This window comes from Eumetopias jubatus, unplaced genomic scaffold, assembly GCF_037043125.1.
Source record: "Eumetopias jubatus isolate StellerSeaLion01/CBP00866 unplaced genomic scaffold, mEumJub1_p1.0 scaffold_11, whole genome shotgun sequence".
In the NCBI taxonomy this organism is placed as follows: Eukaryota; Metazoa; Chordata; class Mammalia; order Carnivora; family Otariidae; genus Eumetopias; species Eumetopias jubatus.
Window position 1 is genome coordinate 85,602,261 of NW_028274817.1, and position 15,311 is coordinate 85,617,571.

The 15,311-nt window shown below is 46.3% G+C and overlaps 1 protein-coding gene across 1 annotated transcript; it reads right to left on the reverse strand.

Moving 5' to 3' along the window:
- Positions 1–6,190: 6,190 nt before the first annotated feature.
- On the reverse strand, positions 6,191–12,595 carry LOC114216735 (protein SSX1-like). The gene is made up of 6 exons (XM_088029015.1): positions 12,527–12,595; positions 11,963–12,077; positions 11,508–11,606; positions 9,005–9,054; positions 7,219–7,357; positions 6,191–6,291 (listed from the first exon to the last, which is right to left on the reverse strand). The coding sequence occupies exons 1-6, from the start codon at positions 12,593–12,595 to the stop codon at positions 6,191–6,193; spliced, it is 573 nt and encodes a 190-aa protein (XP_087885141.1).
- Positions 12,596–15,311: the final 2,716 nt, after the last annotated feature.

The window sequence follows — 15,311 nt, forward strand, 5'->3', positions numbered from 1 at the left end:
TTTTTTTTTAAAAGACTTTATTCATTTATTTGAGAGAGAGAATGAGATAGAGAGAGAGAGAGCATGAGATGGGGGAGGGTCAGAGGGAGACGCAGACTCCCCGCTGAGCAGGGAGCCCGATGTGGGACTCGATCCCAGGACTCCAGGATCATGACCTGAGCCGAAGACAGTCGCTTAACCAGCTGAGCCACCCAGGCGCCCAGAAAGAACCTGCTTTAGCCGTTCACCACTGGTAAGACATAAAGGTTTCCCTTTGGCCACCAAGGGTGAGTATTCTATTGAACTTTTAAATTCATTCTGTTGTAATTCTGAGGATTGCTTTCCTTTGCATCTTACTACGGATTTACAGAATATTTAGGCAGCAACAAACTCCCAGAGAAAGGCAGAAATGGCAGTGGAGATAATTTTTTAAAAAGATTTATTTATCTAGAGGGCGCCTGGGTGGCTCAGTCGTTAAGCGTCTGCCTTCGGCTCAGGTCATGATCTCAGGGTCCTGGGATCGAGTCCCACGTCGGGCTCCTTGCTCTGCGGGAAGCCTGCTTCTCCCTCTCCCACTCCCCCTGCTTGTGTTCCTGCTCTCGCTGTCTCTCTGTCTGTCAAATAAATAAATAAAATCTTTAAAAAAAAAAAAAAAGATTTATTTATCTAGAGAGACCACACATGTGCCCACAAGTAGGTGGCGGGGGGGGGGGGGGCGACGAGGGAGAGAATCTTCAAGTGGCCTCTAGCTGAGCGCAGAGCCTGGCTCGGGGCTCGATCCCACAGCCTATGAGAACTTAACCTGAGCTGAAATCGGGACTCGGTGGCTCAACCGACTGAGCCACCCAGGTGCCCCAGTAGTGGATATCCTTTAAAAATGGTAGTGTCACTATAAAAGAATAACAAAAGAGGAACACCGTTAGGGTAAATAAGCACAAGAGTGAATTTTCCCGGTTGCCCAAAAAGGAAAGAGACTTCCCCTCCCGTACTTTTCTTCAAGGTTTCCTTGAGAAACCTAGGATTTGTGAATCCTTCTCTGCCCCTTCGATATGTATGTCCGTCTTTTTAAGACCCAAATAAGCCTGTTGCCAGCCTATAACCCAGGAATGCCTTTCTTAAGAGTGTTGGAGTCGTCTCTTTGAAATGTGGATCTCAACGAAGATAAGCGCCCAGTTCCCTGTCACCTGCGAGTTTAGCCTAGGCACCTGGCTCCAAGCTATAAGCACCCGCTTATCATGGAGATAGTTTAATCTTTCCTCCGGATAAAAGCAATTAGCTAGCACAGATGACTATTATTATAACTACCTGCTGAACTTAGGACTTGCCTGGGAGTATTTAGCTCTCACCCTTGGATGCCACCGTAAAGCCAGGCCAATGAGCTGCATGCCTGGCCTTTTTGGCTTTTCCCATCACTGCTGGATTGTATGAAACTGCATCTTTTTTTTTTTTTAATTTTTTATTGTTATGTTAATCACCATATATTACATCATTAGTTTTTGGTGCAGTGTTCCATGATTCATTGTTTGTTCATAACACCCAGTGCTCCATGCAGAACGTGCCCTCCTCAATACCCATCACCAGGCTAACCCGTCCCCCCACCCCCCTCCCCTCCAGAACCCTCAGTTTGTTTTTCAGAGTCCATCATCTCTCATGGTTCGTCTCCCCCTCTGACATACTCCCCTTTTCTTCCTCTCCTGTTATCTTCTTCTTATGAAACTGCATCTTAAGAGTGTGCAGACTGGCTTCCCAAACAGCTGCCGAAGGGGTCAAGTGATGCGATCTAGAAATGTGGGGAGTTAATGCCTGTGGGGTGCATTTTGATCAATAAAAAAAAAGAACTGGGAGTGAGCTAGGCAGGTAAATTCTCTCCTCCCTCCCTCTCCTCATGCACTGTTTTGAGCTGGATTTCTCTGTGTATTCTGTCTGGAGACGTCCTATATGCCCCAAAGTCTGTTTCTTTGGGGATCTGAGCTTGAACAATGGTCATTCGAACTCGTGAAGCCAATATTAAGTGTTGGTTCGGGACAACCCAAGTCTGAGCAGAGTAAAATTGTCCCAAGATAAAGGGCAAATATTAGGATTGGGGATAGATGGAAGTGATGCAGGCTGGCTGGGTCCAGGGACCTAGAGGGGGTCCCCCAGAACCAGCTAAGAAGGTCCTTGACTTCACACAGGAATAGAAATGAAGAATTGAAGAGGAAATGAGAGCAGAGTTTGTTGAGTTTGTTGAATAGTATATGTGATAGAGTACAGCAGGCAGAGTGTCTGGGAGACTAGAAAGGAAAGGAGAGAGAGACTCGTCTTCGCTTAGGGTCTGAAGTTTTTCTTTCTTTCTTTTTTTTTTTTAAGGAGGAGATTTTAGGGCCCCTGGGTGGCTCAGTTGGTTAAGCGTCTGCCTTGGGCTCAGGTCATGATCTCAGGGTCCTGGGATCGAGCCCCACATGGGGCTCCCTGCTCCACAGGGAGCCTGCTTCTCCCTCTCCCACTCCCCCTGCTTGTGTTTCCTCTCTCGCTGTGTCTCTCTCTGTCAAATAAATAAAATCTTTTTTTAAAGAGTTTATTTATTTGAGAGAGAATGAGAGAGAGAGAGAGCACAAGAGGGAAGAGGGTCGGAGGGAGAAGCAGACTCCCCGCTGAGCAGGGAGCCCGATGCGGGACTCGATCCCGGGACTCCAGGACCATGACCTGAGCCGAAGGCAGTCGCCCAACCAACTGAGCCACCCAGGCGCCCCAAATAAATAAAATCTTAAAAAAAATAAGAAAGAATAAAAGCAGCAAGAAAGCAGTCTCTCACGGGGTCCCTTCAGTTTCTCTGTCTTAGAAGGAATAGAACTGAAAGGGGACTTCAGCTGCATCTACTTTGACCTGACTTTCTAGTTGGGTTCTTCTTTCCAGTTTGTCTCTTGGCTCAGGTCGAAGACCCCAGGGCAAAGCGTCCCCAGACAAATACCCCCTCAAGCAAGAAGGACTGCCCTGAGCCAGCAAGACGCTCACGTGTGACTGACCCCAAGACAATGATCCCTTTGACCTTCCGGGCCTACCTGCACTTACCCACCCACCTTTGCCCCACATTTTCCGTGTATAAACCCGGAAGTGTTCTCTGGCACTTTGGAGGCAATCTTTGAGACACTAGTGCGCAGTATTCCTGGTGAAATAAATTCATTTATTTCACCACCACTTGGTCCTTTGCCATGGGATTTTTGTCAGTGGTGAGTGGCCAAACCTGGGCTGTGTGGGACTCCCCTGCCCCAGAGCCAGGTGCTCTTGCTCTCCCACACCCCAGCTACAGAACCAGTAGTCGAATAGCTTAAGGGTGATATTTTGGGGGAGAAAAGGTGGTTTAGGTGATTTTTGCAATGAACTGCTCAGCTCTGTAAAATACATACTTCCTTCACCCCCATCAGTCTTCTCTGTGAAATCTGCAATAGATTGCCCTTTTAGAATGATATTGCCTTGCGAAAGGAATTTTCTTTTCCGAGAATAAAGCAGATGGAGTCCTGTGCTAGCCTGGGTGCAAGGGAGCCTACAGAGAGAGCCTGGGGCAGGAGCAGGTCTCAAAGGACCTCAGCCGGCCGTGTGAAGAAGCCCAGGCTGGCCTGTTTGAGGATTAGACCACAGGAAGCAAAGACGCATGCTGGCGGAGGCCCCTACCAGCCTGCTAGCTGACTGTAATCGTACGAGTGATCCCAGGCAAGACCAGCAAAAGAACTCCCTGGCCCAACCCCAAGAGCTGACCCGTAAAATCGGGAGCAAATAAAATGTTTGTTGTTATAAGCCAAACAAAACAAACCAAACCCCCAAAAAACTACACCCCCAAAGGGACCTGCACATAGTCAGGTTACAAAATACTATATACAATAATTTATTTTTTATTTTTTTTTAGTAGGCTCCATGCCCAATGTGGGGCTTGAACTCACGACCCAGAGATTTAGAGTTGCATGCTCTACCCACTGAGCCAGCCAGGGACCCCTTATATACGATAACTGATGGGTTTCTGTATGCCAAGAAGAACCTTTTAGAGAATAAAATGGAGGAAAATCACATTCCTATAGTGACAAAAATATAGAACATATCTAAAAACAGATGATTGGAGGAGGATGGCAAATAGAGCCTGAACGTCTATCTCCCATCCCACCCAAGATTCTATTGATTTGGGAAGAAAAGTGTTTTTAAGGATAAATTCTTTTTTTTTAGGATTTTATTTATTTGAGAGAGAGAGAGAGAGAATGAGAGATAGAGAGCACGAGAGGGAAGAGGGTCAGAGGGAGAAGCAGACTCCCTGCTGAGCAGGGAGCCCCCCGATGCGGGACTCGATCCCGGGACTCCGGGATCATGACCTGAGCCGAAAGCAGTCGCTTAACCAACTGAGCCACTCAGGCGCCCAAGGATAAATTCTTTAAAAAATTTTTAAATTTAGATTAAATTAGAATTTTAAAGATTTTATTTATTTGTCAGAGACAGAGAGAGAGAGCCAGCACGAACAGGGGCAGCGGCAGGCAGAGGGAGAAGCAGGCTCCCTGCCGAGCAGGGAGCCCGATGCGGGGCTCAATCCCAGGACCCCGGGATCACGACCTGAGCTGAAGGCAGATGTTTCACTGACTGAGCCCCCCAGGCGCCCCGTCTCACAGACTTCTAAATGGACCATCCCAGCCCCTGACCCTGGAGATCTTACAGAGAACAAAGGCCAAGGTGTCCAACTGGCACAGGCCCGGGCCTGGGGTGTACAGTGTCCGTCAAAACGAAAACTGAAAACATCCCCCATTAGAATGTCAGCTCCACATGAGCTGGGACATTTGTCTGTCATGTTCCCTGATGTTTTCCCAGCACCTAGAGCAGTGCTCGGTGCACAGGACATGTTCAGTAGGTGTTTCTTGAATGAATGAACCCTTGACATGACAATTCCACTTCTTTTTTTTTTAATTTTTTTTATAGATTTTATTTATTTATTTGAGAGAGAGAATGAGATAGAGAGAGAGCACGAGAGGGAAGAGGGTCAGAGGGAGAAGCAGACTCCCCGCCGAGCAGGGAGCCCGATGCGGGACTCGATCCCGGGACTCCAGGATCATGACCTGAGCCGAAGGCAGTCGCTTAACCAACTGAGCCACCCAGGCGCCCACGACAATTCCACTTCTAAGACTGTGTGCTAAAGAAACACTCACACATATATGTACAGGGCTCTGTGCCCAAGAACGAGAGGAGCAAACTGAGAGAAACTTGTAAATGTTTATTAATTATCAATGACTGCTGCAATGTAAATGAATAATGAGGGTGTGCACCATGGAGCACCTGTTGAATGGGAACAAAATGAGGGGTACTTGTCCAGGATGTGCAGGCAGTGGGGAAAAGAAGGTGGGAGATACTTATAGTGGTACAGTGTGTGTGTGTAAATGCAGAGAAAAACACGTGGAATCACCCAGAACTGCCCTCCAGCAATCACATCAGGGGAGGAGGGTCGTGCCGTTCTGGGCAGAGAATACCCAACAATACTTATTTTCTAAGGTTAAGTGCATGGATAAACAGAAAGAAATATGCATTAGGTATATGTTTTGTTCATTAACAAAACTCTAATATCTAACAGAATATTTGTCACAGAGTAAGAGAAATCATGCTCAACTTTTCACTATTGTGAACTCTGTCTTTTACTCGCTATACACCTGATGGCTAGGAGTTCACAGCCATGCCCATGTTCGTGAAAGGCCACCAGGTTCTGCTTCTTATCATGGGCACTTGTCACATCCCTGAGGTTGAGGCAAGGAAAGAGAAGGAACATGAGTAGCAGTGAGCTCCGATTGCCGGATAAATCAACACCAAATTCTTCCTTCGGGCTTGCAGGAACCCGAGCACTTGGATTCTGCCCTACCTCATGATCTCCAAGCACCTCCCACTGCTCCTCAAACAGAACCTTATGCTCAGGCCACAGTGACTCCCTTACCTGTCTTATGAGTTTCTAGGCTAGAGGAAGGTGTGGCCTACACATCATGAGATTTGGGAGCCCACAGCATTCTAGGTAGGGAGGATCCCTGGCTATACATAGCAGGGAGCACAAAGAGCGTGGGAAACCTCATCATTTAGCCTCAATGCTGCACCTCAAGGGACTAGGAGAAAGGAATGACTTGGGGAGCAAGCGACAAGATGGGACACCAGTACCATAACAGAAACGCACATTTTGCAGAGGGGTGCAGGTGTGGACCGCGAAGGGTCACTTACGGAGTTAGTCATCTTCCTCAGGATCACTGATCTCTTCATACACTATTAGGTTCTTTCTTTCCCGCAGTCTGAAGGCCCAAATACTACTCATCCGTTTCCTGGGTCCTATGGTGGACAAGAGTTGGTAAATGGGGGATGGATGGGCTGGGGAGGGTTAGTCTCTGTTTTGTCAGATGAGGAGATGCCTCTTCCCTCCCGAGTGCCCACAGGCATTCGACATAGTCTGTTTTTCACATCTTCTGGCTCAGAGAGGCTGATATGTAGACCCTCACCAATACACACCAAATGCCAGTTAGAATTTTAGCTTCTGGCTCCTCCCATTGTCAGGTTTAGATTCCCAACCTCTTTACTTACCAGAACATTCATTCAGACCTTCTTTCATTCAGCATATGTTTGTTAAGGGTATACAGTGTGTCAGGCATTGAGCTGAGGGCTGGGGATACAACTGTGAGTAAGGTATGTTCCCAGGTTATCACAGATGGAATTACTTGACCACCTTCCATGTTGTACAGGCTTTCTAGACTTAACGCCTTTGAACAATTTGTGACCCAAGATTATTTCCGTTTTATGGACTAGGAACCTGGAGTTCAGAGAATTCAGAAGACTTGCCTAGAATCACTTGGCTTTTATATCAATGACAATTCAAGTCTATGACTCTGGAAGTCATGTTCTAACATCTCAGCTGGAGCTGGGCGAGCTCCTCAGTCAGGTCTGGCCCAAGCCTGTCCAGGATCCATCCCCCATACCTAGACCACATACTTGAACATAGCCAGGAAAGACAGAATAGTTGTTCCCACATAGCTACCTCTTACCTGGTATCTTCTTTTATTTATCTTTTTTTAAGATTTTTTATTTATTTCTTTGACAGAGAGACAGCAAGAGAGGGAACACAAGCAGGGGGAGTGGGAGAGGGAGAAGCACGCTCCCCACTGAGCAGGGAGCCCGATGTGGGGCTCGATCCCAGGACCCTGGGATCGTGACCTGAGCCGAAGGCAGACGCTTAACCGACTGAGCCACCCAGGCGCCCCTTACCTGGTATGTTCTCACTCTCTTGACCAGAGGTACTTGCTTTTCCCAGGGGGCACAGCTCTTTCTGAGGCTGCTCAGAGCCAGGTGTTATTGGTATTGGTTCTGAATCACTTTCTTCCTTTATTTGTTTCTCGAGCATCACCTTTTTAATGTGAAGGTCACATGTAAACGGTATCAATGACATTTCTCTAGTGCTTTAGAGCTTACAAAGTATCTTCACATGCATACCTTGGTTAATGGCCTCAACAACTCTGGGAGATGATTATATCCCCTGTACCTAAATTATGAGTAAGGTTAGAACAAAAAGGAATGGCTTAAATGAAGGGTGTTTCCAGGACTAGAACGTCTGTCTTCACCCATTCTTGCAAACAGCAAAATGCTCCACCTAAGTGGAGTGTGGTATACAGAAAATTTGGGGAAGAGTAGCCTTCTAAGAATCCACGTGGTCTCTAGAAGAAAGGAGGGGCTTCTATAAAATATAAGGGATTGCATATAAGCTAGTAGAGAGCTGCTGGGAGAATAAATGTAAAAATTCACAGGGGGCAGAACACTGCTGGAAAATGGTACAGGGGAGATGAGCGCAGGGGAGAGGAAAGGAATGGTTCACAGCAATTAATATAGACAGCAAAGAAAGCAGCGCCAGATGTCATATTCCGTCCTGCCCTGGCAAGAACGGTTAATGGGAAATTAGACAAGATGGTTCCCGTCAATTTTGCTTGCGTCATGGTGCGTCACTGACCAACAATCTTAAGCTACCTTTCCTTCAGCTCCCTCATTGAGGAAACAGTGAACAGGAAAAGTAAAAGAAGCTAAGGGAAAGTACTTTCTGAGCTTGCAAACACTTTTCAATGTGGTAATAATGAAAATGAATACTTTCTCTTATGATCCTTCTTTGAATTGTCTCAAAGGTCCCCACACTGGCAATCCAACTCCCCAGGTCCTCGACCCTCTAAAGTAGAGTTTAATCTACAACTGCGGAATCACTTACTCAAGGATCAATTTGGGGCACCTCAGAGGGTCCCCCTGGGCCGCTTCGTTGGTTTCAGAGATGCCTCAGGTGCAGACAAGGCCCCAAAGGAGCTCATAGCAGGGAGGGGCAGACAGCCCACCATTCTCAAGCCGGGAGAGAACGGCCCTGCCACAGAGCAGAGGGGAGCTGGTACTTTCTGTTTCGAGAGTGGGTGTCTAATTGGAAGCATCAGCAGCTACTGTGGGGTAAAGCCCTTGCGGTGGCAGGCGGGGCGGGGGAGCCCTTGAACTTCATAAACACAGGAAAAGTTTCATGAGCTGGGAAATCATTCGGGGCTTTTCTTAAATTGTCCTGTGATTCATTAACAGTGTTTAGCAAGAACAATAAACGCTTTAAAAAAAGAAATGTTTCAAATGTACAGATTACTACCACTGCCTCTGTGGTCTCAGGCAAATTACTTAGAATCTCGGCACCACAATATCCTCATCTTTATGATTAGTTATTATTATTATTAACATCCTCATTATTATCTGGGAATAATGATAGGAAAACGTCATAGAGGTTTTCTGAAGGATTAAAGAAATTAATCCTTGTGAACTGCTTAAAATATCTGACATCACTATGAAAACAAAAGTAGTATCAACTATCACAACTGTTCATTATTAAGCCGTTGATGCTACATCAGGAATTGTGATAAAGAGATCAGGAAAGGGAGGCAGTGAGGGATAGGCTATATTCAATATTCTCCCACTCTTACCGATATTCACATCCGTGGAGGGAGAAAGAGTCTCTGGTTCTTTAGATTTGGGAGATACTCACCTTCATTTGCTTTTGATCTTGCACATCAGAAGGCCCCTGACGAGGTTCACCTGAAAGAAAGTGATAAAGGGAATTTTTCTTTGTTGGCAAATAGTCCCAAACTCCAGAGACTCCTGTAGTATCAGGGAAATTTTGCAGGAAAGGGTTATGAGTCCACTTATTGTCAAAGAGTTATTTTGAGACTGGCTTTTGAATTATCTTTAAATCATGGTTTATACATTTATTTGTAGCACCAATTTGTAATTTTCCTTCTGATGATTTATAAAATGTGAACCAAACCCCATCACTGCCTCATCCTATTTTACTACATATTTCTTACCTTTCCCCGCAAAGAATTACACTGATTGAATTAATTAAATTAAATTGATTGCATTCACTTAAAGGGATGTGGCAACTAAAATCACTGTCCACTTAAACCAGGTAAATTTTATAGTATGCCAATTATACTTGAACAAAGCCGTTAGGTGCATGAGGAATTATGGGTGATTTGCCCCATTGGTTCTGGAGTATTTCCAGTATAAAGATACTCCTTTAGGGACACCTGGGTGGCTCAGTAGGTCAAGCATCTGCCTTCGGCTCAGGTCATGTTCCCAGGGTCCTGGGATCGAGCCCCGCGTCGGGCTCCCTGCTCGGCGGGGGGGGGGGGGTCTGTTTCTCCCTCTGCCCCTCCCCCTGCTTTGCGGGCGTGCTCTCTCTCTCTCTCTGACAAATAAATAAGTAAAATCTTTTTTTAAAAAGGTACTCCTTTAGTGTCAAAAGCTTTGTAGATTCTCAAGAACTGGATTTTCAGCCCTCTCAGCAATTTTGGGAGCTTGTAGAATCTGGCCTGTTTACCTGGAGAGTCATAGGTCTGTTGGGGACAGTTTGGCAATTCTGTCTCTGCTTACCGCTGTGCTGTCAGAGCAGAAAAGCAAGGGAATACATTTCATCCCCTTTATGGTGAGTACACAAACTGATCAAATACACAAAGATTTCTAGAATCTGCTACCCTTTTCACCATATGTTACCTCTGCTCACTGATAAGGAGAAAAGCTAATGTGTGGAGGATCACTTTCTCAAACCCTCTCTCAAGCTCAACACATAGAATCAGGTTTGCTGAGGAGCAAGAAGACTATTTAGTTTAGGTAATACATAAGGAAATAGCTGTGTGTCATTTCATAATGCATTCATCGCTCTCTCTTAAGATATTTATCCAACACCTATGCCTTATTATGAAATTGACTCTGGAAGTTTTTTTGTGGATTTACACTTTTTTGAATTTAAATTTTATTTTTTTAAAGATTCTATTTATTTATTTAAGAGAGAGAGAGCACAAGCAAGCTCAAGTGGGGGGAGGGAGAAGCACAAGCAGACTCTGAGCTGAGCATGGAGCCCAATGTGGGGCACGATCCCATGACCCCGAGACCATGACCCGAGCTGAAATCAAGAGCCAGACACCCAACCGACTCAGCCACCCAGGCACCCCTACACTTTTAATATTATTTATTTATTTATTTATTTATTTATTTATTTATTTATTTGAGAGAGCGAGCGAGAGCACAGGCAAGGGGAGCAACAGAGGGAGAGGAAGAAGCAGACTCCCCCTGAGCTGGGAGCCCGACACGGGGCTCGATCCCAGGACCCCCATCCCTACACTTTTTTAAAAAAGTAATCTCTATGCCCAACATGGGGCTTGAACTCACGACCCCGAGATCAAGCATCCCGTGCTCTACTGACAGCCAGGCGCTCTACATGGATTTACACTTCAATTAAATTTTTCTTAATTGTCCTGTGATTCATTAACAGTGTTTAACAAGAACCATAACTCCTTGTAAAAAAGAAATGTTTCAAGCGTACAGAAAATTATGGAGAATAATTTTGGAAACACTTGCACATCTACCACTGAGTCTACTCAGAACTTCCCATTATCCCACAACTGCTTCAGATTGTTCTGAGATCTTTGTTCAAAATATAACCAAACACTATAAACAAGTCACAGCTGAAGCCATCTGTGCAGTCCTCACTGATCCCTGACCTCCCTCCCTCTGCACTCTTGAATTTTTTTTAAGATTTTATTTTATTTATTTGACAGAGAGAGACACAGCGAGAGAGGGAACACAAGCAGGGGGAGTGGGAGAGGGAGAAGCAGGCTTCCCGCTGAGCAGGGAGCCCGATGTGGGGCTCGATCCCAGGACCCCGGGATCATGACCTGAGCGGAAGGCAGACGCTTAACGACTGAGCCACCCAGACGCCCCTGCACTCCTGAATTTGATGGGTTTTATTCTCATTCAGGGTTTATACATTTACCATTTACTTCTTATCCATAAAAATATATCCTCTTGTTTGCATGTTTTGGTATTTTATATGAATGGCCTCTGACTCTACTTAACCTTCTAAATCCAACTTTTCTTACTCAGCCAAGATGCTTTTGAGGGAACAAACTCCCGAGAATCCTTCCCAAGCACTTGGACCCCAAAGCAATTGGGCTCCAGGAGACTCTGTCCAGGCCCTTCCTTCCACTCACCCTGATTCTTGGGGTTCTGATCTTCATCAGAATCACACCCACTGAATTGCTTGGCCCTTTTTTTAGGACACATGAAGTCTGGGAGAGTGGCCTTGAGACCTAGAAAGAAGCAAAATATTTGTTCCTTCAGAGACAGCCTGAGAGGACATATGTGGGGTAGAATCCTGGGAGGCAGTGGGGACAGGCAAGCTCATCAGCTGGGGGACTCCAAACAAGGGTGACCAGAAGAGAAACGGGCAGGATCTAGGTCTGAGCCTCTTTGTGGCCACTCCAGGTCCTCAGCCCTGCACAGAATATAAAAGAGCAGAGTGCCTCAAAACTGCCCTGGGATTTCTCCCTGCACAAAAGGAAGATGCAGGGCACTTACTGCAGTCTAGGGAGAAGCCATGGCATGTAAGGGACTGAGGGATGGTCATGTGTTCCCAGGTTTGTCTGCACCCAGAACTTTCTCTTACCTAGACTAGTCATGGTGTCATAGTTTCTCTTCATGTACACATAGGTGATTTTATCTGAGTATTCAAGATTTGCCCACTCTTCCTTAGAGAAGTATTTGGAAATATCCTTGAAGGTCTAGGGAAAAAAAAAAAAAGAGCAGCAACTCAGCTAAACATGCCTGATCTTCGGCAGGGGTCTCTTCCTCTGCCACAGGACCTCCATGTTGGATCTGTGAACTGGGGAGAATAATCCCTTTCCTGGTTAATGTCAAGGCTAACTGAGAGAGCATGGGTAACATTCCCTACCCTTTCCCCAGGCATGCAGTAGATGCATAACGCTGGTGGCATGCTCTTTCACCTTCCAGAATGGATTGAGAATCACCAAATGCAGTGCAAGGTCATAAGACCGGTTGTTTCCAGAGATGCTAGGTGAGGACAGAGTGAAGGTGGGAAAATCCGGAGGCTCTGGATCTCCCCCTGACACCCTCCTTCTTTTCCCCAGTGCCTCTGACCTTGCCTCCTCAAGATCTAGTCCCTCTAGAGTATCCCCTGAGCCATTCCCCTACCCGCTCCAGATCACCTCACCTTGCATTTATTCTCTGATTTCTCGGTATCCTCCTTGGAGTTCTTTGAAAAGGAGCCGCCTTTATTCATGGCGCTGGGAATAGTTTGATCTTGAAAGGACGCAGCCTAATCTCTCCAGCCACAAGGCCAAAGGTCCTGAGGAAGGGAGACAGCACTGAGGGCAGGTCACATTCAGTCAATCACCTGGAATCAAGGTTCTACTTTTCTCCATCCTGGGCTAATCTGTCCTTGAGAAAGGACAAGGGTGGGGGGAGTCAAACAAACAGGGGGCAAGACGCCTGCATGGCTCAGTCGGTTAAGTCTGCCTTCGGCTCAGGTCATGATCCCAGGGTCCTGGGACAGAGCCCTGCATCGGGGTCCTTGCTCAGCAGGAAGCTTGCTTCTCCCTCTGCCTGCCACTCCCCTTGCTTGTGCTCTCTCTTTTTGACAAATAAATAAATAAAATCTTTAAAAAAACAAAAACAAAAACAGGGATGCCTGGGTGGCTCAGTTGGTTAAGTGTCTGCCTTTGGCTCAGGTCATGATCCTGGGGTCCTGGGATCAAGCCCCGCATCAGGCTCCTTGTTCAGTGGGGAGCCTGCTTCTCCCTCTCCCTCTGCGCCCCCACTCATGCGCTCGCTCACTTTCTCTCTCTGTCTCTCACAAATAAATAAATAAAATCTATTAAAAAAATTAAAACAAAACAAAAACAAAAAATGGGGGGCCAGAGATCTATGAAAGAAAGTATTGAGGGGCGCCTGGGTGGCTCAGTTGGTTAAGCGACTGCCTTCGGCTCAGGTCATGATCCTGGAGTCCTGGGATCGTGTCCCGCATCGGGCTCCCTGCTCAGCGAGGAGCCTGCTTCTCCCTCTAACCCTCCCCCCTCTCATGTACTCTCTCTCTCATTCTCACTCTCTCAAAAATAAATAAATAAATCTTTAAAAAAAAAGTACTGATTAGGGATGACAGGTTTTCTGTAAGCATGATCAAAGCAGCCTTAAGACTTTGAGAGGGAGTTGGCTACTGTTGTTAGTAGTTTGCCTGAAGTTTGGCTTATCCTGAAGGAAAGATATAAAGACGCTTGTTGAGGAAGCAGTGAAGTGAACATGTAGTTTTATGAAGGGGGAGGGGGTGTGTTTTGAGGCAGAAGAATGGGGAGGTAAGTCCCATAGATTATATGGTGTCTCTGACAGATGGGTTTGGGTTTTCAGGCAGAAGGATGTGGGGTTTTGCTCTGTTGAAAAGAAATGAGGATCTCTAATATAGAGTGGATTTAGAGCCCATTACTAGGTTATTTGAAAATTATTAGTGTGAAGGGCGCCTGGGTGGCTCAGGCGGTTAAGAGTCTGCCTTTGGCTCAGGTCACGATCCCAGGGTTCTGGGATCGAGCCCCATATTGGGCTCCCTGCTCAGTGGGGAGCCTGCTTCTCCCTCTCCCTCTGCCCCTCCCCCTGCTTGGGCATGCTCTCTCTCTCTTTCTGGCAAATAAAGAAAATCTTTATAAAAAAACAAAATTATTAGTATGAAGAGAACTGGAATCTCCAAGACTACAGGATCAGCCTTCACTTAGGCTGAGAATGTGGAAAGTTTTATTTTTTAAAAAGATTTTATTTTTGTGAGAGAGAGAGAACGAGCACGAGCCGGGGTGGGGGCGGGGCGGGCAGAGGGAGAAGCAGACTCCTCACTGAGCAGGGAGCCCGATGCCGGACTCGATTCCAGAACCCTGGGATCACCATTGGAGCTGAAGGCAGACTCAACCCACTGGGCCATCCAGGCACCCCAGAGTTTGGAGGCTTTTAATGGAGCAGTCTGGTGTTCTCCACTGACGGCATTGGGAATCTCTTAGGGAGAGGAAATTTAGGGGTCTCTGAGGCCAAGAAAGTTTCTGCTTTATCCTGGAGAATGCAATAAAAGAGTCACTTAGGCAGTGGCTTTTATCTCTGGTTAAAGAAATCTAGGGGCAACTAGCTGATTTGGGGGTTTCTCAGGCTGAGGGGGGTCTTCTTCCCTCAGGAAGAGCAATTAGAAAGTCTCACAGACCAAAAATAGTTTTAGTTTTATCTTTGCCTGACTGGGATTGCCCCGAAAGGCTTAGTCATTTCTCAGTCCTAAGGATCTTGAGGCTTTTGCGAGGTACAGCAAGAACTTGAGTGATCTACAGAGGTTCCTCACTTTTTTTACCAGCCTATCTTCAACCTGTCCAAGATCGTCCAAAGAAAGCGCTTACCTAAGAGCCGAAGTGGTGGCGCTGAAGGGTCACTCCACGAAGCGAAATCCCACAATTCCACTGTCCAAGGGTAATAAACCTATCCGAACAGTTAATGAGCTTGAACTGTCCAATCAGGGGTTAGGAGAGTAGGCGGGGCAAGTGAGTCAGGAACGGGGTCTAAAAGTCCAGCTCCAGGGACAGGACCATCTTTTCAAAGCGGGTTGATTCTCCAGCTTGAAGCAGGATTGCTCTCTGCAAGAATTGGCCACTGCAGATTCCGTAGGTCCCTTCCTGCGCATGCTCAGATGTTCCCTTCCCCTTGGTGTACATCTCGCTACTCTGTGCTCTGCTTTTGTTTCATTTTAATAAATGGTGAATATGAGGCCACCGCCTCAAATCCTTGCTATCAGTCTCCAACTTCCTCAGATATGGGGCTCTTTTCTAGGACTTTCTAGCGACTTAAGAAATTTTAAACTTTTTTTAGATTGAATTACTTTTGTTAATATACACATCAAATTATTGAAACAGTGACTTCATATAGTTGTTTCATTAAAGATAGCACTTGCGGGTATGAAGGTACAGAGATGTCTCCAGTCT